This window comes from Onychostruthus taczanowskii, unplaced genomic scaffold, assembly GCF_017590055.1.
Source record: "Onychostruthus taczanowskii isolate IOZ18803 unplaced genomic scaffold, ASM1759005v1 scaffold153, whole genome shotgun sequence".
NCBI lineage: Eukaryota > Metazoa > Chordata > Aves > Passeriformes > Passeridae > Onychostruthus > Onychostruthus taczanowskii.
The window spans coordinates 835,811-859,703 of record NW_024498719.1 but is presented as its reverse complement, the minus strand read 5'-3'; the positions used below and the strand labels follow the sequence as shown (position 1 = coordinate 859,703).

At 38.7% G+C, this 23,893-nt stretch overlaps 2 protein-coding genes across 3 annotated transcripts in view; one reads left to right on the top strand and one right to left on the bottom strand.

Annotated features, from left to right (window-relative positions):
* Nucleotides 1–1,772: 1,772 nt before the first annotated feature.
* On the bottom strand, nucleotides 1,773–14,097 carry ZCRB1 (zinc finger CCHC-type and RNA binding motif containing 1). 2 transcript variants are annotated; one of them, XM_041399077.1, is made up of 8 exons: nucleotides 13,961–14,097; nucleotides 8,820–8,907; nucleotides 8,636–8,664; nucleotides 6,422–6,533; nucleotides 6,232–6,339; nucleotides 5,386–5,495; nucleotides 5,204–5,279; nucleotides 1,773–3,830 (listed from the first exon to the last, which is right to left on the bottom strand). In XM_041399077.1, the coding sequence occupies exons 2-8, from the start codon at nucleotides 8,901–8,903 to the stop codon at nucleotides 3,699–3,701; spliced, it is 651 nt and encodes a 216-aa protein (XP_041255011.1). In that variant the 5' UTR covers nucleotides 8,904–8,907; nucleotides 13,961–14,097; the 3' UTR covers nucleotides 1,773–3,698. The 2 variants fall into 2 exon arrangements, with proteins under 2 accessions (XP_041255011.1, XP_041255010.1); XM_041399076.1 differs by lacking the exon at nucleotides 13,961–14,097 and adding an exon at nucleotides 13,821–13,960.
* Nucleotides 14,098–14,196: 99 nt separating this feature from the next.
* PPHLN1 (periphilin 1) overlaps nucleotides 14,197–23,893 on the top strand; it is a 60,993-nt gene continuing 51,296 nt past the window's right edge. The window contains exons 1-4 of the mRNA XM_041399083.1: nucleotides 14,197–14,258; nucleotides 18,935–18,982; nucleotides 20,080–20,171; nucleotides 23,407–23,586. Coding sequence (XP_041255017.1) covers nucleotide 18,982; nucleotides 20,080–20,171; nucleotides 23,407–23,586 — 273 coding nt within the window. The 5' untranslated portion in view covers nucleotides 14,197–14,258; nucleotides 18,935–18,981. The remainder of the gene's footprint in view (nucleotides 14,259–18,934; nucleotides 18,983–20,079; nucleotides 20,172–23,406; nucleotides 23,587–23,893) is intronic.

Below are 23,893 nucleotides of genomic sequence, written 5' to 3'. Positions count from 1 at the left end.
CACTGCAGATGCAAAATAAAATAGAAACACTCATAGTAGCACTTATTAAATTGCTTAGAAAAGCTAGATGTAAACCATGATATTTTAAAATTTTAAACAAGCTGCATGGCTCACCTTCCCATGCTATAGTTAGTCATCTCTGCAGATTAAAGAAGGGCTATCCCAGAAAACACAGTGACCCAGAAGCCAAAGATAAAGTGTTTAAATTTCTTCCAGAGATCACCTATTTAGGTACATATAGTTCTTTACATTAACAGTCCTTTCTATTGCTCTGCTGAGAGTAGTAACCTGAATGTGCCAAAAACATAGTGGGAGCCTACTAAACATGGACTAAAATTACTCCTGTGTCTCATAGCTGCAGTGGTTTTAACAAGTGCTGCACAGGCACACTATGATTAACACCATTTATAATCAATTAAGCTAATCATCCTTATCCACTTCCATATCCCTTCTTCCCCAAGGACAGATAAAAGGCATCTCTGAGTGATTTTGTAGACACTACTGTGTTAGCCATTTCAATACATGAGAGGTCCTGTGACCCAGAACATATTTGGACAATTTTCAAGCTGTTTTGAAAATACAAAAGACAAAATCAAGTAAGTAGGTATTTGCAGAAAGACATGAGTTTTTGACATTTTAAAAAAAGTCTCCAACTTAGTGTAAAATTCTCTACAATCAGACCCTTATTATTTGTACTCTAAAACTAGAATTCAGCTTGCAAGCCTAAGGTAGGGCCTCAAAGTATTAAAAATAACCCTAAACCAACATACAGGTTGAACATGAACCTTTCAGAAGAAAACTCTGTGGTTTTTCTAACAATAACAGGAAGGTGTTCTACTAGGCATTTTCTATTCTTCTCTCTTTTGATAACAAGGATTACACAATCTCACCTGAGTGGTCCAGGGGCACCAACACCAGTTCCTGCTTTATGATACCAAACTGACAAAAGCACCACTACCTTGCTTGAGCTTTGTGCACTAATTGCACCCTCTTGGCCTGATCTAAATTAGGAGCCTCGTTAACACTCTCCCTTGCTTCTCAGCCCTGATGGGATTCAGGTGGAAATCTGAAGCCATGCTGATTAGAGTAGGGGAGGGTAGGCATGAAGAGGAGCAAATCCCTCCACGCTGAAAGTTATAATGAAATTTTGGGTGTTTTTTTTTTTTTTTTTTTTTTTTTTTTTTCCCAAAAAGAAGCAGCTGCATTGGGGTTGCTCTAGAAAACAACTTTGTATTTGAGGAGGAAGAACAGGTACTTATGCTATCTAATGCTAGTGTTCTGAATTTCTCACCTAGAAATGCTTTGTTATCTTGCCAACAAAGAACTGAAACTTGAAATTATTCAGGAAGCCAAGTGCAAAAATCCTGTTCCTGAAGGTCCCTTTAGAGACTGTGTTTTAGGCATTAGGTGCCTTCTTCTAAAACAAAAACTACACACACTGCTGATCAACAGAAATTATGAGCTAAGAAAACTGTTAAAGGAAGATGATTTAAGGTAAAAAATTCTTAATGCCAATTCTGCACAGAAGCAGGTTAATTTTTGTTTCTTTTCCAATGTCACGTACCTCATGTGACTTTATGCTTGGAACAAAAGAGCATGGAGGAACAACACTGGGTCAGTTGTAATAGTCTGGACTGAGCTACTGCTTCATGCTGACAAAACCAAACCCTATGGGAAAAGCAGTGAGGCAGGAGCAGCAGACTAGAAAGATACATCAATGTGCTGCAGCTACTGAAACTCTGGATAAAGTGCTGTATCAGGTCAGAACAATGTCAGTTTTGGTTTTTATTTGAGGATATTTCTGAGCAGAGACTTGAACATCTCAAAATATCATGTTCCACAAGTAAGTCAAATCCTTTGCCCCCATGACACTGAAAAAAGTCTCATGGCAGTGAGTTCCACTACTGCATTACACGGTGTAATGAAATAAAAGTTGGAAGCTTGCTGTCTAATCACTTCACTGAAATCTTAATCTTACAGCCTATCAAATATTTCCAAACCAAAGTCATGGACCAAGTTAAACTGGTCCTCTGTCACATTCTAGTTTTCTATCTTTTGTAAAAACCACCACTGAATATAGTATTTGAGAAGACCAACTCTGATTTTTACATAGTGGCATAATCTTTTTATTTTGCCTTTTTTTCTTTTTATTTTTGGACTGCCATTGAGCCCTAACCTAACATTTGAAGAAAAGCTTGCTGGCAGCATTACCTGCTTCCTTAGTAGAATTTAGAACTCCTCAAGCTTCATTATTACACACATCCATGTTGTAGAATGATTTTACTTTATTAACAACATGCGTGGCAGTTTAGCTCTCAGCTATTCACTATTAAGAGACCTTCCTGAAATTCAGTGAAGGATGCTTTAGATTTAATATACAGTACTTTCAGCAAAAAGTCAAAGTCGGTCTTAAAAACATTTCTTGGATTACTGAGTCCAACATCTTCCTGTTTCTAGACCCCAATAGTCCTTCCTATTCTGCTGACCTGAGGAGCTCGCACAGAAAAAACTTTAATTACTTTATTCTTGTTTCTGAATTCTTGTGTTTAAGGAAGACACCAGAATGATGTTCTGAATGTCAATACTTTATATTAGCTTAGAGTGTGTGTGTGCATGTTTCTTTGCTTTGCACCCAGTTACGTATTTGAATGTAAATTGGTATTAATTAAGAATACATAATGGTATATTTGGATTTACATTTTCTATATTTGGAAGAAAATCAAGTCCTGATGAGCAAACAGGAAGAACTGAAAATAGAAAGAGGCCAGCTCGTCTCTTATTCGGAGTGTGAAATTGTGAATGTATTTTATCTTGTGCTTCCTAAAAGAGAAGAGTTTAGACTACACACCAATATAAAATGGGTACCACTACCACCATGTGTCTGTGGTTTTGGGAACGATCACAGCTACAGGACAACATGCCTAGCATCCTAGAGAGATCTAAGGACACAGAAAGTCTGAAAAGCTTATGTGCAAAATATGTGGCAACACACTTTGCTAAGAGACCATGATGGTTCCAAGTACACATGAAAAGCTGTTTTTTAGGGATGTAGGAAACTATGCGTTTTGGATTTTGCCAACAGGTTCAGATGTGATGCAGGTTAGATCCAAATGTATTTAAGACTCTGTGGATAACCCTAATTACTGTTAGGCACTCAAGTGTGCAGTCAGGAGAAACAGTGTTGATGTAACAATAATTTATTATAGTACTGCATGAAGAGTAAAAAGACAATGCCTAAAGCTGAAATTCAACCCTATGCAGAGGAACTAATGCAAGTTTCATAATCTACTGAAATACTACTAAAGCACTGCTGCCAAACAGACCAATACATAAAGCATCAGTGGTGTTAACAGTCATCCTATGAGGAACTCCTCTTAGGAAAAAAGGCTTGGGAAATTCTCTCATGAAACATTTCACTGCTAGGACTTGGTTCTAGACACTAACTGCAAGACGCATTCTCACAGATACTTTTCTGGATTTACGTATATAATTACATCATTTTCTTAAAAAGTTGCCTTGAGAGGTAAAGTTTTGAGACACAGATATAAAAAGATGGAAGAATCAGGGGACAGAATAAAAAAACCCTATGATTTTAAATGTCTTCAACACCAAAACAAACCTGTATTACAGATTACTTTGTAGCACTTTACAAATGTACACTTTATATATCTTATATGTGCATTTAGAACAGTATTATTTCAGTCACTAAGTTCTTCCTCATCACTGAAATAAGCACTTTTCTTAATCCGTGGACGTTTTGAATCATCTGAAATTGAAGATTCCCCTGCAGTCTGTGTCCATCTTTGTTGTTCTTCCTCAATTTTGGCTTGCTATAATGAAGAAAAGAGAAGTATTAGCTGGGATTAATAAAAATTAAGGTGCACTACAAATAGCAATGCTAATTCTTAATGTATACTGAATTCTTAGATAAGTTAAAGAATTACAAGGGTTTATTTCCAGATAAACTGTGTGATCAAAGCACTAGGAAACATTTCTGAAAGTAGTTCTCACATATAAGCTGCCTTCTACACCACAGCAGCCGCCTGGACCATCCTGTATTCTCAAAAAGAGGAATTTTGCCCATGGCAAACTTCCAAAAATATAGAGAGATCTAAAGTGAAAAATCTAAGCAGATCTCTTTAGCTGAGATCTAAAGCAAAAAATGCCTCATGTTTTAAACTGATGTTATTGAATCAGCTTTGTTCTGCTAATAAGTCTTCTATCTATTGTCCTTTGCAGTCATTCATTCACATAATGAGTGCCTTTGGGGGATTATTACTGAAAGTTATTCAACTAATAGTTTAAATAGAAGTTTCCTATTTTAACCAGTTAAAAATCTTTGGATGGTGATAGTGAGGCATCAATAGAAATGAGAATGTTTCCTGGCTTTATAGGTTTTATTTCCAATTGTGAAGTTTTTGGGGAAAGAGAAGAACATTGTGAATATGCGAAAATATGTGAATCACCTTTTTTGATTACATCATGTAAAAGTCCCGCACTCATTACAGTCACATTCAGAACAAAGTTATTAACTCTTGAGGGTTTTTTTGGGGACAGGCACACAGGCAACAATGTTGCCCAGGGAGCCAAGAAATTTGAATATCAGGTCAGGCTTGTTCCGTTTCATGAAGCAAAAGGGTGTAGAGATAAAGAAGTAATAAAGACAGTAATACAGATGTTAGATAAGCTAGCTACATAAAAAAAAATTGCATTCAGTATGTTTTGGGACATGAGGTCTATTAGAGAATGTGATGGTCTGTATTAGGCAAAGGAAGTGTCCCAGTAATAAATGTTCAAGGACATTCCAGTGAGGACAGAGAATGTGTCTGGTCACTTAGACATGACTGGCTTTTTGTCTCCTCAGACAACAAAGGAGAGAGGCATTTGTGGGAAAAACCTAGCAGAGCATCACAGCAGAGATGATACAAGAAAATACCAAAGGAGCTTGAAGGGAAAAAAAAGGCTGCAACACACAAATAGAACAATAGTGAAAGAGCAAGAAATTCAAACAAAATTCCACTGAACATGCCAGCAACGTAAAGAAGCCAAGTATAGTTACCAACTTCTGCTACCAAACCAGAGCCCACTAAGTGCTATAGAGCAGACAGGCCTGTGCATGTATATCAGAGCTTCCAAAAAGCAGCTAACAAAGGGAGTTGACTTAAAAAAATTATAATAAATATGCCATGCTTCAATTTCGTACCTGAACAGCTATGGCTTGGCTGAGGCTATCTAGAGCAGGGTCTTCACCTTCCTCTTCACTTTCTTCTTCCTCCTCACTTCATTGTGCAGGGAGAGAAAAAAAAAATATAGATCTTTAATTTAAGTGTTTAGTATGAAAAAGCTTCCTAAAAAAAGTAGTAACCTGTAACTCAATATACATACATTTCTTCTGGTTCCACTATTTTCTTTCTCTTCTTCTTTTCTTTTTTTTTTGGTGGTTCCCGCTCCCCCAGCATATTTTTAGGACAAGCATAACTTAAGTGTCCTGCTTCCTTGGAGAAAAAGAAATATTGCTTAACAGAAGCTATTACAAACAACAATACGTTAAAACGTATCATGAGGGAAGTTCATGGGGGAAAAAATGGGAGCAATTAGTAAGATAAATGGAATGCTGAATTAGCACACAGAAGACAAACTCTTCTCTAGGCTTGCCACAGAAATGAAGAGATTAGTGGTGATATGCATGTTTAACTGCAAACTGAGAACAAGCTACAAGCATGGTAGACTTTTTTGTGTGTTACAATAACTGAATGCACCACACATGGTTTATATTCAAAACAAGATAGAAACCTCAGAATTAACAATTTAAGACACAGGAGTGAGGTGACATTTTTGCTGTAAGAAGTGTTATGAATATAAATCAAGTTTATATTGGACATTAAATACTGTGCAAATATCATCGTCCTACATTACTATGTTCAGGAAAAGTCAGGAATTAATTGAAACTTAAAACTCACTTCTGTATAAAACAGTTGTTTCCTGTATTTATTTTACTGCCAGCTAAATCACGACCTTCCAAAGTTATAGCAAAAGCAGGTACTTTGAAGCAAAGAATAGGAGGTTGTCATTATAATAGTTTTCATGTGCATCACTTATCTTTCTTGGGTTTTTTTCTCTTTGTTACTTTCATTACCATGTACTATTACTGCTACTATTTAGTATTATTTCAATTATTGTTATCTCAACCCACAATCTTTGTGCATTTCTCTGCATTTTTGTTTTACTCACCCCACATTCATAACACTTAGACTTATCAAAGTAGTTACGCCTGCGAATGAATTCTGCTGCTCTTCCATTATCAATGGCAATACTTGCTTTTATTACTCTTCCAAACAACTACAGAAAATTGGAAAGAAAAGGTAAATGTTTTGGGACTGGAAGCCCAACCCTCCTGCCATAAAAACTTTCCACAACTTACCTGTTTGTTATTAAGTGCCCGAGAACAGTTTTGCGCAGATTCTTTATCCAAAAACAAAATAAAGGCAACTCCTTTGCTCTTTCTGGTGTCTTTGTCTTTCATAATGGTAACTCTGGAAACATATAACCACATTATTGATCTTAGTGAATCACATTAAAATTACTTCAGAGATATTTTTTCCTTAAAGATCTCAGGTGGATCTTACCTTTGTTACACAGCAAAAGAGTTAAAGTATATTTAACAATAAATTTAACTCATTAAATAGAAATTCAAAGGAGCAGCTAACCTCGTCACGTATTTAGAGGTAGAGTGGAGATGATTTTTAAAAAGCATGTGCGTCTTTCTAGGACCAGTATCACTCTTAATTCCCTTGGGTGACTTGAAGAACAGAGAACATAATCTTTAGATTTACAAGCAACCTAACTGGAGGGAACTAGATATACTGGAGGTGAAAGGAAAATTCATGAGTAATTTTACCATTGGTATCATTGAAGAAAAGCACAGTGTGAACTGCCTCCAGACAGAGAAATCTATGTTTGTGTAGGACTAATCAGCTAAACAGGTTCACTACAGGAAATACTACCCATATGCAATACTGTTTTACAAATACCTCCAACTGAAATCCAAAGATCATATATGCATGTGTTATTTTACATGACATACAAAGTTAAATCTTCAGTCTAACACTGAAATCAACAGCTTCAATAGCACATTGAGGAGTTCATGAAAATCTAGAAACAGTAAAACAAAACCTGAAGATAAAAATTTACAAGACAGGGCCTGGGTGTGTGTATGGCTGGAACACACACAGCCTCAATTCTTTCAATCTTAATGTCAATTGTATTTAGTCCTGAAAAAAACCTAACAAAACAACAACAGTGAGAACCAGAATGTCAGGCTGCATGTACATAAAAGTCAAAATACAGGTAAAAAAGTAGGGAATACACTCCTCCCTATGTCCACCATAGGCAGAACAAGGTTCAGCCACGGGGCAAGCCAAAATTATAAGAAGTAACCAAACAAACTAAACCCCAGCTCAATACAGAAGGCCTACCATACAGCCTGTGTAAGTAATGGATGACCCACATGGTAAAAAGTTTATGAAATAAAAACACAGTAAAGAAAGCTCAAATTTCCCCAAATACATGCACAAAAAGTTTGAACAGGTTTACTACCAAAGCCTCTTGCACAGGACATGTCCAAATCCATGCATTAAGTTCAAGTGTCAATAAAACTGACTTTAAAACGATTGTATTAATTTTTCTGCCAAGCTACTCTTTGAAGAATTCCAGTGGAAGCCTGGTATGACTGTCATGCTTCTAATCAGGATATTGAACATGCCAGTTAATAACACAAGAACAGAAAGAATCAACTGTGACAAATCTTTAAAAAGTGAGGAACTTCTCGGAGCCATACAAAGTCTTGTTTCTTACTGAACAAACTCAGCTGAAGTCATAACAGTCAGGACAGATTTGCTTTTCCGGCTATTTGTCACCTGAAACACACTTCTGAGACTTCATAAACTTTGAAACTCTGTATCTCACAGGTTATTGCAACAGCTCTAGAAATTAGATAAGATACTTGCTGGTTTAGGATTAAAAACTGAAGACTTGAGTCTTCTCATTCTGACCAATTGAAAAAAAAGAAACAAACTAGTCAGTTCCTTACTGTGGCACTTCTTTCTAGCATTTGAATACAGAGGCAGATATTCACACATACTGTTCAGGTATACCCGACATACATCTAGCTTTAGGTAAAATACTAAGTGGTCACAATAAGAAACCCCTCTAGAATCACAGAGAACTTACACTGCAGTTGTGGGAACTGTGACATCTAGTTCACATAAGAAACTCCCACTTTCACATTTACCCACTGTGCCCCGCAGTGGTGAAGGAAAGGGGAATAATACTGGAAGAACACTGTTTCAACTATTTCAGAGAAAGGATCGAGGGTATGTAACAACTTGCTCTTAAGAAATGGTTTGCAAAACCCGTCCCAAACACAAATATTCTTGTATTGAAAGTTCTTGTACGTAACTGCAAGAACTTTCAGTTTTTAAATTAAATTTATACTTTATTAAAAATGAACAGAACTTCAATACAGTTCCACATTCATACTTTAATTACAAAAAGCTCAAGACTTTCAAGTGAAGGAAAGACATAAAATATTTAAAATGAGGGATACAAAAATAGAAGGCTATATCAGGTCACTTACTTGACAACTTTCCCATACTTTGAAAATATCTGAAATATAAAACAAAATTAAAAGATTTTACAACAGACAATTGCATTTCACTAGCAATAAATTTATCATGACAAACTGATATATCAGTATTGATTTTACAGTCAAAATTGTTGTCAACAAGTTTAATCGAAACAATGCATCTCTTAAAACTTACCCTGTACAGATCATTGTTAGTCAAAGCGAAGGGTAAATTGGACACATACACTGTGCTTTTGCTTGGTGCCAACCCACCACTCATTTTTCTGATAAAAGGAAAAAGAGAGAAGAGTTAAACTATATTGAACTAAGAAATCAATTATAAAAATAGTTTCAAGACTTTCAATTTTATTTCAAGCCTAGCTCATACAGCCATGATAAAGTTGCAGGAGAGCATAGCTTTCATTTCCTTTGCATCATTTTACATGAAAATTAGTTTTTGCCTTCATGGACTACAGAAGACATACATTCCTTCCTCCTCTCCTGGATCCAAACATATTTTTGTTCTATGTGAGTCGATTTGTAGTAAAGAAAAAACTGGCAAGTTAGTGAATTACAATAATCCTCTGCTGATCTGTGCAATTAGAAAAGTCGGGGCCAAAAGAAACAAGCAATGTCCATTTATTAAACATTATGGACAATGTGTCAAATTACTGACCTTTGTACCAGTACCAGCATGACCTGATTCTTTATGCAAGTATCAGTTCACTGCGTTCAACATACAATAAAATACAATTGGTTAAGGGGGGAAAAAAATATTTCCCTAAAGCAGAGTCCTAATTATTGTGAGGAGGGAGATAAATACATTTTTAAGTCAATGTAGCATGATGCTAGAGTGGCATGCTTTCATTTCCTCTCTGAACTATTGCTCAAGTTTCTGCACTCCTCTACAACTGCAAGTGTCCAAAGCTGACCATAGAGCAGCATCTCTGTAGAAGCACTCCCCTTCCTCCTTCTGACTAGGCAGATTTCTCCTGGTAGGAAGCAGGAAAATTTCCAATCTTCCCATTTTGATTTCCAATCTTTTCTATGCTCTTGAAACTGAATATGTCTGGAAACAATTAATCAATTAAAAATACTGTTATAACCCACACATACCATCTAATACCAGGTGAAGAGTATCTGAACTAACTTGAAAATTACAAGCTAATGTTTTTCTTCATATTTGGACATTTCCCAAGATTTTTAGTCACGTAAAGTCTGTGCAAAACATTCTCTTTGATCCATTCTGTAGCCACGGTTCACACCAAGAGTTAAGTGAGTAAAACTTAAGATCAAAACATACCCCTTATGAAAGGCCACACCAAACAGTACAGCAAACCCACTCCCTACACAGTCCAATTTCTACCTCTTTGTCCATTTTCCTACAGCCTTATTACTGCTTCCTGGCACCTCTAGCCAATTCCCAACTGAGGATCAAGCCACTGCTTCAGCAAGACCGCCTCATTTTAAAAATGCAGACAATAGCTGATGAAGGGATAAAAACCCTAAAGTATTAAAATCAGCATCTGCCATATTACAGTTTCTTAGGGGACTTCTTGGGTAGCCAGTCTAAACAGATTGCTTGGCCAAGTGCCAACAAAAGTAACTAATATCACACTTTAATCCGGCTGATACTTTCTGGCATTTCATGATTTAGTTATGTGAAGGCCTGATATTCCCAGTAGACACTGATTATCCAAGTGCTTTGCTTCTCTTTCCTGACATGCTTACTGTATCACAATTCATTTGAGTGGCAGTTTCTGAGTGATTCAATTTTGAGGTTTTTCATGTTCAGAGACTTTTTTGGCGTGAGCAAAAATGGCAACACAAAGGTTAAGCAAATGAAAACAGAATAAATTCGCAATAAAGGCCACACATTGCATCTGGTGTTAGGCAGACTGGGTTCATTATCCCAAATTCCTTTCTGCTTGGCATTAGTATCCTTGACAAGCCTAACCAGACTGACTTGGCAACATGCCACGTGAATGGATAACTGAAGTGCAGTTATCCAGAGGTACAGCGGATAGAAGGATTCAGGAAGAGCAAGCTCAACACTGCACTATGCTACATTGCCAGTGCTAATACATTGCAGCAGTGGACAAGAAAACACTGGAGGTGTTGCGGTTTGTTTTGAGGTGGCGCAGCCCAGGAATGTGCCCGGAGGGCCCCCTAGGCTGTGAGCTGGCTGGCAGCAGCAGGCAGGCAAGGAGACTCCACACGGCTTCTGAGGGTGCTGATCAGATGAAGGTTTATTTGGGGTCCCAACCCCGGGAACAGCATGGCTACTGAGGGAAAAGGGGGGAAGGGGGAGGGAGGGGGAGCCTCGGGGAGGGAAGGGGCAAGAGGGGGGAAGAGGCTGAGAGAGAGGAAGGGCTAAGAGCCAGACTGATTTTATGGCACAGCTTAAGAGGGGAACTGAAATGGGCGCGGAATCACATTGGGCCAATGGGATTGCAGATGCAGGATGGTTCAGGGCAGGACCACAGGCTTAGAATATACCATACATTTCGGACGGGTGAGACAGGGCATACCATTTAAACAAAATGGAATACAACTGAGGTGAATCTCAGGTATCTGAATGCAACAATTTCACTCTGCCTAAAAGGTAAGAGAAGCTGGAGCACCTTGCAACAGCAGGCCAAAGCAGCCCCCATTTTAATGGGCAGGCACCAGGGAGAACAGCATGACTGGAGAGCAGTCAGCCTGCATATTCCACAATGCCACAGTGCAAACCTGCACAGAGAAGGTGACACATCATGTGGAGATTACTACTGGCCTAGCAGCACAGTTGTTAGGAAATTATTAATGAAAGCAGCCTACAGAATCACCATTTTCAGCTGCACACTGCTTTTTCCAGTAGCTCAGAGTGTTGTACCCAGACAGCACTGGCTGCAAGACAGCTGAGGTTGAACGTTGTTTCTACTCCCCTGGACAAACTTGGGCTTAACAGTTTTGCTGCTTCAGCTACCCAAATATACTTAGCAAATTGTATTGTTTAGGACTGTTGTGCAAGTACTGCTTATTTTTAATGTCTGACCCACTATACAGACACAACTTTAATACAAGAGGGAGTACAGCAACTGTATGGTTATCACCATTTATTATAACAAAGTTTTCTAGTTGGAGGAGTAAAAAAATGCCTGTTCCAATTTTAAACAAAGTCCCCAGAAAAGACATGTCATCTGGAGGCTCATCATTACAAGGCTGCTACTTCAGGAATTTTCTAACTTCATAGAAATATCCAGTATTAGTTTAAGATTTTCATCAAATTATTTCTCCATAATTACCAGTCTCTCTGCTCAGCTGACAAGAAAAAAAAATCCTCTTCCCTCACAAAAACCTCCAAATGAACCAAAAAAAACAGCATCTCAGCTTTTTTCTTGCTGCAGGAGACTCAACTGAAAGTCAGGTACAGCCTGGCTTCAAGGCTATATCCTGCGAGAGCTTTTCAAGAAACCAAAACATTTCTATTTTATCCTGGATGCTTTTCTGGGGCTTTCTTGATCTTCAAGGTATTACCTTCATTACTTAACTTTAAAGCATTGGCTAAAAGCCTTTACAATATCTCTGTAGAATGCACACAATTCCCATTAATGTAATGGCCTCTCTGTTATATTAATGCCTTCTTCATTTATCACTTTTACATACTAACTTTGACAATAGAGTTATGTCTCATTACAATGTCTTCTTGAATTCAATCTTTTTTGTCTTTTCTAACAACTTGAACTAAAAGAAGCCATTTTTTGACAAGAGCCATCTGTCAGCAATGATTAAGTCCCCTGAAAAATAGATCAGGTACATGAATATGTTTTGCTTCAATCCAATATGCTTAATGCAGCATCTGTCATTAGTATTGGGGATATCACAGAAAGACAATGATTAATTGCAGTAATTGGCTTTCCTACTCTATCCCAGAACACATGAGGACACCACTAAAACAGTTCAGATGCCTCTGAATCATCAAGTGGAGCCTAAATCTACTTATACTTTCATGACTTTGGTACTTCAACTTAAAAGCACAAACTTGTATGTTTGTTTTTAAGTGCAGTGCAGCAATGTCACATCTATGATTTAATCACCTGAAGTATGTACAAATGGTTTGTGAGCAAGTGTCTCAAGACACTCCCACTGAGGCCAATTAGAGTGTTTCTATCTTGATCCTCAAAACACAGTATTTTCTTCCTGATTTAATAGTGTCAACAGAGTTTAGACCCAAATCAACAAACCATTAGTTGTGGCAGGAGCTTGGCTCAGGCTAATAATTGAGTGTCTGGTAAAGGATGAAACCAAACCCATGTTCTCCCTGGTGCCTGACAAGGGCATCAACTACTTGCTACAATTCTGCCCTGCACAAGGGGCATGGAACGAGCTGTAAGAGAATAATCTGTTTTATCTCATACTCACTTAAATAGTGTCAAACAAATATTAAACAGGATCAAGAGTTGGTAAATAAGCGTACCTCTATCAGCAAAGAAAAAATACAATCTGCTCAAGCCAAAGAGGAACATAAAAAGGATCTGGGTTTGAACCAAAACACTTTTACGTACTGATCTAACTACAAAAGCTTAGGGACAGTAAGACTGGGCAACCAGACCATCAGCCTGGATTATCTATCAAATACATATAATTTATATATGTTCCTTTTCCAGATTACATATAGGTGTCACATCGACCCTGGCCAAAATCAGCAGAACTTTGTCCCAGACAGACATAATGATATGATTCCATTTTCATCCCCAGTACTAATCAGCATTCACTGAGACTTTATTGTGAATTAAGATGATACAGCAGCAAGTGCTTTACTCGACAACAAATGTGCAATACCTACAGAAGTAAGGAGTGCTCTGGAGGCCTGGGCTGTCTTCTTTTGCCTCCACTTTGGAGAGACCCAGGGCCCTCAGAGGTTCATAATTTCTATGCTACCATTTCCCTCACGCTCCAAAGGGAAAGCCCATAAAAGCTTTTCCGACAATCTCTTTTTAAAGGGATTCTCAGCACAGATGGGAGAAGAGCTGCGTGGTTCAATCGCACCTGGTCTCACCCAGAGCTTCACCCAGGAGGGGCAGACCTGGGTAACTCACCCCGTGACGGCCCTTCCTCCTCAAATCACCACACACGGAATCTATCCCAGAGTTCAGCGCCAGCAAAGCGACATTAAAGCAACAGAACCACAGACCGCTCAGGATCTTCCACACACCGTATTAACACCCTCGGCCATAACATCACAGCGCGGCCCCGACCAGCCGCTTACTCCGTCCCTTGCTATTCCCAAAGGCCCGAAGCCAGCGAGCTGTGAAGGAGCGTTCGCGACACCCGCGGTGCCCCCGCCCGGCGTACCCGTCACGGCGGGGCTCAGCCCGTACGGGAGCCCATCGTGCGACGCGGCCCGGAGAGGCGCGGGTGCGGTCCCGGCGGGACGGGAGAGCCCGGCACACACGGCTCCTCCTCAGCCACCACCGCCCCCCCGGCCCGTCGCGCTTCCGCCGACGCGCAGCTCCCGGCGCGGCTGCGGCCAATGGGCGGCGGCTCCGCGACGGCGGGCGGGGCTTTCCGCCGACGGCTCGGGGAGCGCCGGAAGCGGCGGCGGACGGGTGGCGCTGCCGCGGAACTGCCGCGCAGCGGGAGCGGGAAACGGGTGAGCGGCGGGCCCGGGAGCGGGGTTAAGGCGGGCGCCGGCCACCGGCCGCCTTCCTCCGCGGAACATGCGGGGCTGGAGCCGAGCCTCCGGTCCGCGGCTGCGGTGGGACGCGCTCGGCTTCTGCGGGGCGCCCCGGGACCGCCTTCCTGCGTCCTCTGCGAGCACGTGCTCGGGGGTCGCGGAGCGCCCGCCCTGGGAAGCGGCAGCCTCGAGGAATGGTCGGGGGAGCGCGGCCCGCCCTGCGCCCGGGCAGCCCGAGGCGGCGGGGGCTCCGAGAGCCCCACTGCCCGCGAGGCGGCTGGAACGCGGCGGCGGGAAGGACGGGCTCCGCTGGGCAGGCGGCTGCTGGGTTAGCGCCCGACACGGCTTGTGAGCCTCTTCATTTAGTGCTCTTTAAAACCCATATGGGGCAGAAGACTTGGATTCTCAGTTTAATTTGTATATTTGTTCTGAAGGGAAGGCTCGTCCTCCTTGTACATACATCTGAGAGTAGATTTAAACAATAAATCATAAAGAGTGTTTGGAGTCTATATAAATCCCATTATAAACACTTGCATTGATGGTGTGGCGGGTGTGTTGGTGCAGTATCACTACCCTTATTGTTTCTAGAGGGGTAAATAAGGCATGAGTGTGTCACTCAGCTAATTTCCTAGTAAGTACTAGAATAAGTCTTTCAGAATAAATCTATGTGATTAGTTTAACAACAGGGTATGCTGTAATATTTTAGATCCTTCCTAGTATTTAAGCATCTCAAGTCTGCTCGTCATGGTTCTTTATTCTCACTCATACGCCTTAAGTAGGCTCTTTCCCCTCCATTAGGGTTTTCAAGGATAGTCTATAAATTCTTTATCTGTAACTTCAAGGGAACGGTCAGAAATAACAAAAAGATGTAGAAACCCGCACAGCCAGTGAGGACAGTTTGATACAGTGATTTGCCCTGGGTGAAGTGCTGTGGGTTGGTTGGCACTTTCAAGAGTAATTTTTGAGAGCATTGTGGTTTTGACTGGTTATGGCAGCAGTATGGAAAGCTGCCATATTTTGTTGTCAGAGTGTTTGTGCTGCAGGATGGAAAGCCACAGGAGCAGTGGTGATCCATGCAGTTGTTTGCAGTGACATTGCTGGTGGAGCAGTCACATCAGAGCCTGGTAGAATACGCTTTTCATGGCACTGGCGCTGATGATAGGCAGGTCGGTAACTGCAGGTGGTCAGGCAAACATAAGTGCTACTATATCAGTCGTTCTATTAATATAGCCCCCAATGCATTGCTTCCATTGCTCTTGTCCCAGTGACATACTAGAACAATGTAGTAAGGAAGTGGAAGTGGTGGGATTGTCAATCCTCATTGGAATGCTGCTGCTGTTATTAATTATATTCAGTTTACACATGCTGTTTTAAGTCAAAATCATGGTGAATGGGTTGAGGAAGTTTGGAAGAAAACCTCTTGGTATCTAGGTGAATATCCCTAGACTTGTTGTAGTCATACTCCTAAATGCTTTTGAAACTCTTACAGACTAATATTTGCTATTAGGCAGAGACAGATTGTCTTTAAATCTCTGGTTTTTCTTAGTGCCTCTCTCATGTTATTTTATTTCCTGGTGTGTTGGATTTTTCCCTCTGCTCTCACACTTGTGCTTTTTAATTTTTCCAGTAAGACTGTCTATTTAGTGTGTTCTACCTGTCCCGAGTATGAGGGGAAGATGAGAAAGTTACTTTCTCCCCCAAACCATTTTTATCTGCCTTGCCTTCTGTCTAGGTAAGAGATACTGGGAAATCTTTGAAGATTATCAAATACAGAGTCTAATTGTTGGAAGATAAAACAATATTTTCTGTCTTTATATCCTCACAGCAGGAATCATTGCAAGTCTTATAGTGATTTTGCCAATAAGTCACATCTCTCCAACATCTTGTACAAAAGTATTTGAGCTTTTTTGAGAGCTTTCCAAAGTAGAGACAATAGACAAAATTGGCTCACATTTGTCAGTCTCTGCTGTTTATCAAAGTAACATTATAAAACCAGATATATCCCAGTGGCATGGGAGGCACTCCAGCTGCCTGTCTCTGCATTTGCTTTGTTCACATCTGGCAAGATGTAGCCATCTGGATTAGGAAGCTGTAAGTGTTGGAAACAAAAATGTAGATTCTGCAGAAGGATGATAGCACATGTTAAAAAATTACAAATCCTGGAAAAACAGATACTTGTAGACTTGATGAAAATTGATGTCTCAAGTAAGTGTAAGCAGACAAGAATTGTGTACAAATGTTTCAAAGTACTAGAGTGCTTTTGCAAATGCATCAGGAGGATGCAAAAAATCTTAAGAAACCTGTGTAGTCTGCCTGATGGAAAAACCTGCATTAGCATAGACCAAAACATAGTGTTAATTGGAGTAAAGCCATTCTTGGTGGATGGCTACAGTAGAGCAGCTTGTGTTGTGTTCATAGAATGATCTCTGCACTTACAGAAAGTGTTTATTTGAGAGAAGACTTTGCTTTAGGTAAAATAGTCACCACTGATCAAAAATAGGAAGATTGTTTAAATTAATATAGCAAGTGATTATATATCATAATAAACATAAACTTTTTTTTTTTTGTTGTATATGCTAATAGAAAATATTTAATCAGGATGAGTCATAGTATTTGGTGTGAAACCAGGTTTTTCTCATTCTTTCTTTTACAACAACTTTGCTCCTACTGAGAGAACAGATGAATCTCAATACAGCATAACATATTTGAGCTCTTGAGTCTTTGTTAATGGAATCTTCTGATATTGATCCTAAGAGTTTAAACTGTCCATGGTTGTTATTAAAGCTGCGTCAGATCACATCAGTTAAGAAATGGATTGTTTTCTTTTTCTATAGAAACAGATAAAAGGTGCTCAAGATGCTGGGAATTGCATTTTCTTCCATTCAAGCATTTTTTTTTTGTTTTGGTATTTTCAAATAGATCCTTATTTTATCTCATTGTTCCCAGCTAAAATTTGTCTTTTTTGTCTTCTGTATAAAATTGGTCTTCTACTTGTTTACTGTACCAGCATTTTAATCAATGTATTTGATGGTTGATTCTGGCTGATAAACTTTCTTAATTTCATTCCTCTAAATGCAGATGAGATTTTTCTTCCACCTGCATAGTTGCTTGTTGTCTAGTGTATATTTTTTGTCAGTCAATTGACTTTTGTGATCGTGTATCTCTACCTTTTCCCCAGCTTGTGTTTTGGTTGAAATGCTTGTCTTAATTCTTGCTCATTTCAGTGAGGTCCGGCAGTGATAAAAAAGGGAAGGTTTTTATCAGCCTTGCTTCCTGATAAAATAATGGGGTGTGTATGTGAGTGTTGGTGCCTGCTGTCAGTGACGTGTGTTGGGATGTTGGAGGTGGTTTGACTGATAAAGCAGCATGAAGTGTAAGTTTGCCCTCAGCCTCAGTAGTACTTATCTGAGATGCATTGCTTTTTGAACATTGTGTTCAGTTAGCAGTTTCAATAAGTTCTGCAGGCAAAAGGACAGATACCACTGTATTTGTACAAATGGAGAAAAAAGCAGCCCACTTGAAAACCTCCTCTGAATTCAGCTTCTGGTATTTTGCTGTTTGTCTAAAAAACTGAGGGTTGCCATCAAGTACCTAAATCTCTGTTTGTGTGAGAGGTGGGTGGGCTGTGGATGAGCAGGGGAGGGAGTGGGTGCTGTGGGCACTCCAGGTGCTTCCCAGCTGTGGGCAAGTATAGACACAAGGAGTGGTAAGGGCTGGTCATGAGGGACTGGCAATGAAGTGTTTTTAGGGCAGAGCATGCTTTTTCAGCATAATGATTTTGTCTTGCTGTAGCTAATTCTGTCCCTCCTGGTACATAAAAACACAAAAATGTTCAAGTACTGTTCTGAGCGCAAAGAAAAGAGGACAGTGGGGACAGCTAAGAGCAGATAGAGCATCCTCCTGCTAATGTGGGAAGGAGGGCATGGGGTTGGCCTAAGAGCTGTTCATACACATATAGCCCTGGTGTGCATTTTTAAGGCTCTAGAAAAGGTCAGTAAAGTACAAAATAAAAAAAAAAAGTTGAGGCAGTTACTGTGAAGGTGCCAGGAAGGTGCTTCTGATGATGTACCTGACCATCCAATGCAACAATATGAGCAGTGGTTTCAGAATTAGTAAATCTTATGTGGAGCTTACTGGAGAGGGCAAGGACAGTGGATTCTCTCACTATTGTCCTTACCAAAACTAGGACTAGCTGATTTGCTTAGTCAGCTTTTGATTCATAACCTATAGCTACATCAGACTAGTTCTGTGTCTTGGTTGTAGAACAAACTTAAGGTCTGTGTCTTGGTTGTAGAACAAACTTAAGGTCAAGTCTGTTATAAAATGGGACTATAAGAAGATAATCTGGTTCATTTGAGCCAATGCTAGGGTCAAAATCTATGAACATAGATGCAAGTTGTAGTTGAGGGAAGAGCTTCTTTATTCACTCTTTTTTACCAAAGAAAAGTCTTTTTTAGATCAAGCTTTTAATTAACTTGTCACATGCATCACATGCATCCTATGATGAATCTTATTTTTCTTTACAAAGACAGATTGCAGGGTACGGGCAGTTAAAACATTTAGATTGTATGTCTGGTTTGCTTAACAGAAAAACATATGCTTATGATGAATAGATTTGTATTTTTTGCTAACCTCAGTTCCTTTTTTTGTAGGTAGGTGAATGGATCTTCAGAAACAGAGTTGCTAAAACTGACAGAAAAGTAAGTGCGTGAGTGTTGGTTATATTTTGCAAAAGTGTGTATCAGAATTACTGCTACCTCTGTTTACAGTTAATAAACTCTTTTATGTTGATTCTTAGCATCTCTATTAATCAATAATTTTGTATAGCCTCAGAAGTCTTTCCAGTAAAGTGTTTTTACTTTGTGCAAGTAGGTATCATTATGTATTTCTCCTTCTGAGCATGACCTGCTGTTTCTTTTCTGTATTGCCTGTTTTTAACAGCTAGAGCTACTACTGTGAATGAAAAACATAATTCTAGCTGTTGCATATCTACTTTCAGTGCTGCATAGTAGATAATTTGTCACCTTTATAATCAGCAGAAAGGTTTGAATTTCTCAAGTCTGTGTTGTCTAGCACAGCATGACTAGAATCTCTTAGGATGATGGTTTATTTCCACCTATCTTTAATGACTAACTCTGCTTCTAAAGTCACTTTCCTCTGAAAAGAGGTATTTTTTTGTTCTGTTGGCTCCCAATTTAAAACAGGAAGTACCTGCATGTGAAGAATGTATTGTATGCATGTAATCAAAATGTGGGGCTTTGTACTAAGAAATTAAGTGCTGCATTTTGATCTCTTTCCAGACAGTTGAGTTGATGAAATAATTCAAAGTTATTATATATTTTATTAAAAAGTAGAAATTATTTAATCTAATAAATAGATGTTGAGTTACTTTTTTTAAAGTTCCAGTATTTTTAGCAGAACTATTAAAATTGCTGTATGTGTATGTGCATTAGTCTGTACATCTAGTATTTGCAATATGCATGTTTCATATGTGTCACTCTATTGAAATATGAGTGGTTTATAGTATCTCTAAGTCCTGCAATTTTACTGATTGTACTGGACTAATTTCCAGTTCCATGTTCTTTTCCATACTGCGAGTTGTTTTTGCTCCAAGTACATGACATGCTTTCCATATTATTCCATTTTAAAGGGCTAATAATAAAAAGTCTATGTACGGGGCTTGTGCATAATGCATTGTATTGGGAGAAATCCTGGAACCTTTGTTTTTCTGCTCACTGTCCTTTTGTCTACTCATAATGAGTCTGGTTTTCACTAATTGTGTTATCATTGTCTTAAGTGGCCTATCGAAGAGATGAGATGTGGTCTGAAGGGCGATACGACTATGAAAGAGTTCCAAGAGAACGTCTCCCTCCAAGGATTCATGGTGATGTAAGTGTGTAGTAAGCATTGTATCTGTAGCATTATACTGTACCTTTATACAATCACCTGTACCATAGAGGATGGATTTATGTACCTGTGTGACTTCCTAGTATATCCCAAGTTCATTTTTTCCCTTTTCTTTGAAATCAGCAATCTGGTACATGCATCCACACAGAAATAATAGGCTGAATTAATTATTGTTATTGTTTTCTTCTTTTTTTTTAATTTTCAGATCTGTTGGAAGTGTTTTAGAATATTTGTATTTTAGTAAACTGATTTTTTGCTGTAATTCTTTGTGTTATTAAGCACAGGATTTTTAATGACTTCTGGGAAACAAGAGGCCATAATAATGTTATATTTTTCCATGTTAATATTTCTTTTAAGTAACTTGACATGGTAAAGGAACTTCATTCATGATTGTTCTTGTCACCAACAAAGTTTTTTTATAATGTTTAAAGTATAGGAGAAGATGTTTTTAACAAGTGTTAAAAGTACATCTTTGTTAAAGTTGTGCTTTGGAGTTCTGCAAAGGAAACACTTGACAAGGAGAGTGGCAACAGAAATCTGCTTTGTAGATACAGAGTATTTTGTGGTGTGTTATGTATGTATGTACGTATGGTATGCTTATAAAAGCAAATGCAGAAGCTATAGAATGCAGTGCTATAGAATAACTTCAGAATGCTTTTAGGAATTCTCTGTCCCACAGAGTTGGGCAATTTTTTTCCTCCCTTGTCTGAAGTCTCAAACAATAAATAAAAGGTTGTAGCTTTATCTTTGGAGGTATTACCCTGTAAATAGAATTTTAAGAATACTTTTTGATATTTCTATTTACATCCTGTGTAATGTGCTTTTGGCAAAATAAAATGTCAGGCACCAGTTCCTCTTATCTGACTTCCCTTTTACTTACGGTTAATGTTGAAATAATACTATAGCTGATTTAGTGCATCTTCTGGGTTCCCTCTGTTTTGTTTTCAGCTTATCTCTTTGGAGACTTGTGGTTACGCTATGTAACTAATTACATAGTCTTCTTTCTTGAGTAGTTTTTTAGTGGTTGGCTGTTCTGTGACATTTTTGTTACTGTGACAGGCAACAGTAACATTTCTTCATTTTCAGCAAGCTGGAAATCGGATTGGTTTTCACAGGATGTTTAGCTACCTCCTTCTCCAAAATGCTATCAAGATAGGACAAGGGGAAAGGCAGAATGTATTTTCACAGGTGTTTTTTCAGTCGTTTGACTAACACGTTGCCAATTTAATTTAACCATTGCATCATTGACATTTCTAAATTCCCGTGATCTTTCAGGCTGTACAGGGAACAATGTGTGATTAGGCATTATGAAAATTTGTAGTCTAAAAGATGTGATGCACTCATTTTGATGCAAGTGTTAACTAGATAGTTCAATGCTAGCTTTATATTACGTGTGTTTGGAACTGGGGTTGAAGGGAGTAGCAGAGTATACTCATCAGAATTCATATTACCCATCTGTACCCAAACAACACCCCCAGTAGCTGGGCAAACCAAGATATGATGTCTCTCTGCCATACTGAAAGATGGATATTGAGTTCCTTCTCATACAGCTTTGCAGATTCAAGATAGTTGGAAGGCACTTTCTGTCCTTGTAAGCCTGTGCTATGGTATTTGTGTCCATATGTAGAACTTTAACTTAATTTTGATTAGACAAGTGAAATGGAATTAATTTGTTCAATGTGTTAATATGCTTATTGTTTGCTGCTAGGTTGGTAGGTTGGAAATGAGATGAGCCAATGATACAGAATTAAGTATCTTTTTTTTGAAGAAAGCAAGAGATGTGTCCTGATCTAAACTGGGTCCTAATTGTATGCCAAGTATAGATTGTAGCAGAAACACAGTTATGTTAAAGAATGTGAAATTGCAAGCACTTGATGTAATTGTGTGAGTAGGATACTCATCGAGTTTTGATGTAACTGTTCTTCTGTGTGTCGGTATAGTTATGTGCTGGGGTCTTCTGGGTGAGGTTAAAGCAGAGAGCAGATTTATTTAAGCTGCACAGCCCATCTTTGTAAGACACCAAACAAAAAAAAATTACATGTGGAGGATGTTTGATGAAGTAAGAGTAGATCAAGCATTGTGTCTGTGTATGACTGTGTCTGTAGTCTCCACTTTGCACCTGTATGGCTGTAGGCTGGCTTTAGATTGCCCTCTAGTCTGTTTGTTGATGGTCTCTGAAATCAGAACTAACTCTTTCTTTTTTTTGCATGACAATATTTAGCAGTTTGTGAATGCACCGTATTTTTCTGCAGAAACTATCAGTGCATTAGATTGTGACTTCTTACTGTTAAAAAAGCTTGAGTGTCTTTTCCCCCCTCCACACCAAATTGCGCGTTCTAACACAAGTCTCTGCATTAGTAGCTTTTGTTTAAGGCCCATTAAAAAAATGTTTTGCTAAAGGAAGAAGATTTAAAATACAAAATCTTGCATTCATGTTTTCATTCCCTTTTTATTTGTGGTTGATTTATATAAAACTTAGTTCTAGTAAAATTGAATTTGCATCTTTTGCAGCTGTGCAATTTGTACTTAATAAACAAAGAATTTCTTTAGTTGACAAATGGTATATGACATGCTATTTGAAGGAAAAAAATTAAATTTGTATCTAGCAAAAAGCTGCTTGAAACTTGCACTAAAAGAAAAACCAAGAGTGTTAAAATTTTGTCACTTGAATCTTCAGATCACCTACTGCATTGTATTCAGTGTGTGTTTATTCAGGCTATGAAGCAAGGTCTATCTTAAATACAGTCTCTGCAGTATGGAGGATGTTATAGACATAAGGAAAATTGTTAGTATTTTCAAATGGACTGTCTTTTTTTGTAGGCACTACAGGTGTAACTTTGTTGCATTCTAAAGATAATGTAAAAATCTGAGAAATACGTGTAGCTAACCAATGCTCAGAAAGTAGCTGGTGCTACTGCTTGTGAATTCTCAAAAGACAATTAAATATAATATTAAATAATTACAATTAAATAATGTTTAAAAATTTCCTTCTGTAATTAAACATGTAATGCCTAAGGATTAAATATGAGTAGTGTCCAGTTAGATTTAATAAGTTATTCCACTGTCAGACTGGCATGATTTTTAATGTTTGCTGTTTCCCTGGGCAATTTCCTCTTTTAAGTCACATATTTAGAAGTAACTTGGTTCTGCTTTTGTTTATGCATTAGGGGTTTTCAGCTGTTAAAAGCAGTATGGTTTTGTTTGTTTTGTGGTTTAGGGTGATTACCACAGAATAGTAAACATTGTGCCCAAGAAACCGCCACTGCTTGAGAGACCCGGAGACGGGAATTACAGTCGCTATGACGATTACGGTCACGCTGATTACAGAGGCTATAACGAGGGTCGTAGTTTTGCCCACGACCGAAGAAGTGGCCCTCCACACCGAGGTGTACATAAGGTGATTCTTCTCTCATGTTTATCATGTTTATTTTCCCATTAAGACTTGATTAGTAGGTAATTGAAATACTGGAAAGGTCATTATTGTTGCCCCCTGCAACCCAGCTGTTTGAAATTCTGTAATTTCAAGGTGTTGATGGTAATTTATATTTTGAAGATGAAAGTGTTCTTTAAGTCAGAGCATATATATATATGCTTTGGAAACTTCTGTAGTTTGTGTTTGGTATAGCATTGCAAAGTTGCTGCCTTCAATATTGACAGAGGAAGAAAATAAAAAGTAAATGAATACAGTGAATAAATTGAGAAGA

Excerpts from the sequence above, each read along its gene's own strand:
- ZCRB1 (XM_041399076.1), bottom strand. The coding sequence starts at position 13,846 with ATGTTATGGCCGAGGGTGTTAATACG. Across the intron at positions 8,908-13,820 it reads TGGCCGAGGGTGTTAATACG|AAAAATGAGTGGTGGGTTGG; the intron begins GTGTGTGGAAGA and ends TCCTTTTATCAG. Across the intron at positions 3,831-5,203 it reads GCCAAGCCATAGCTGTTCAG|CAAGCCAAAATTGAGGAAGA; the intron begins GTACGAAATTGA and ends TCTTCATTATAG.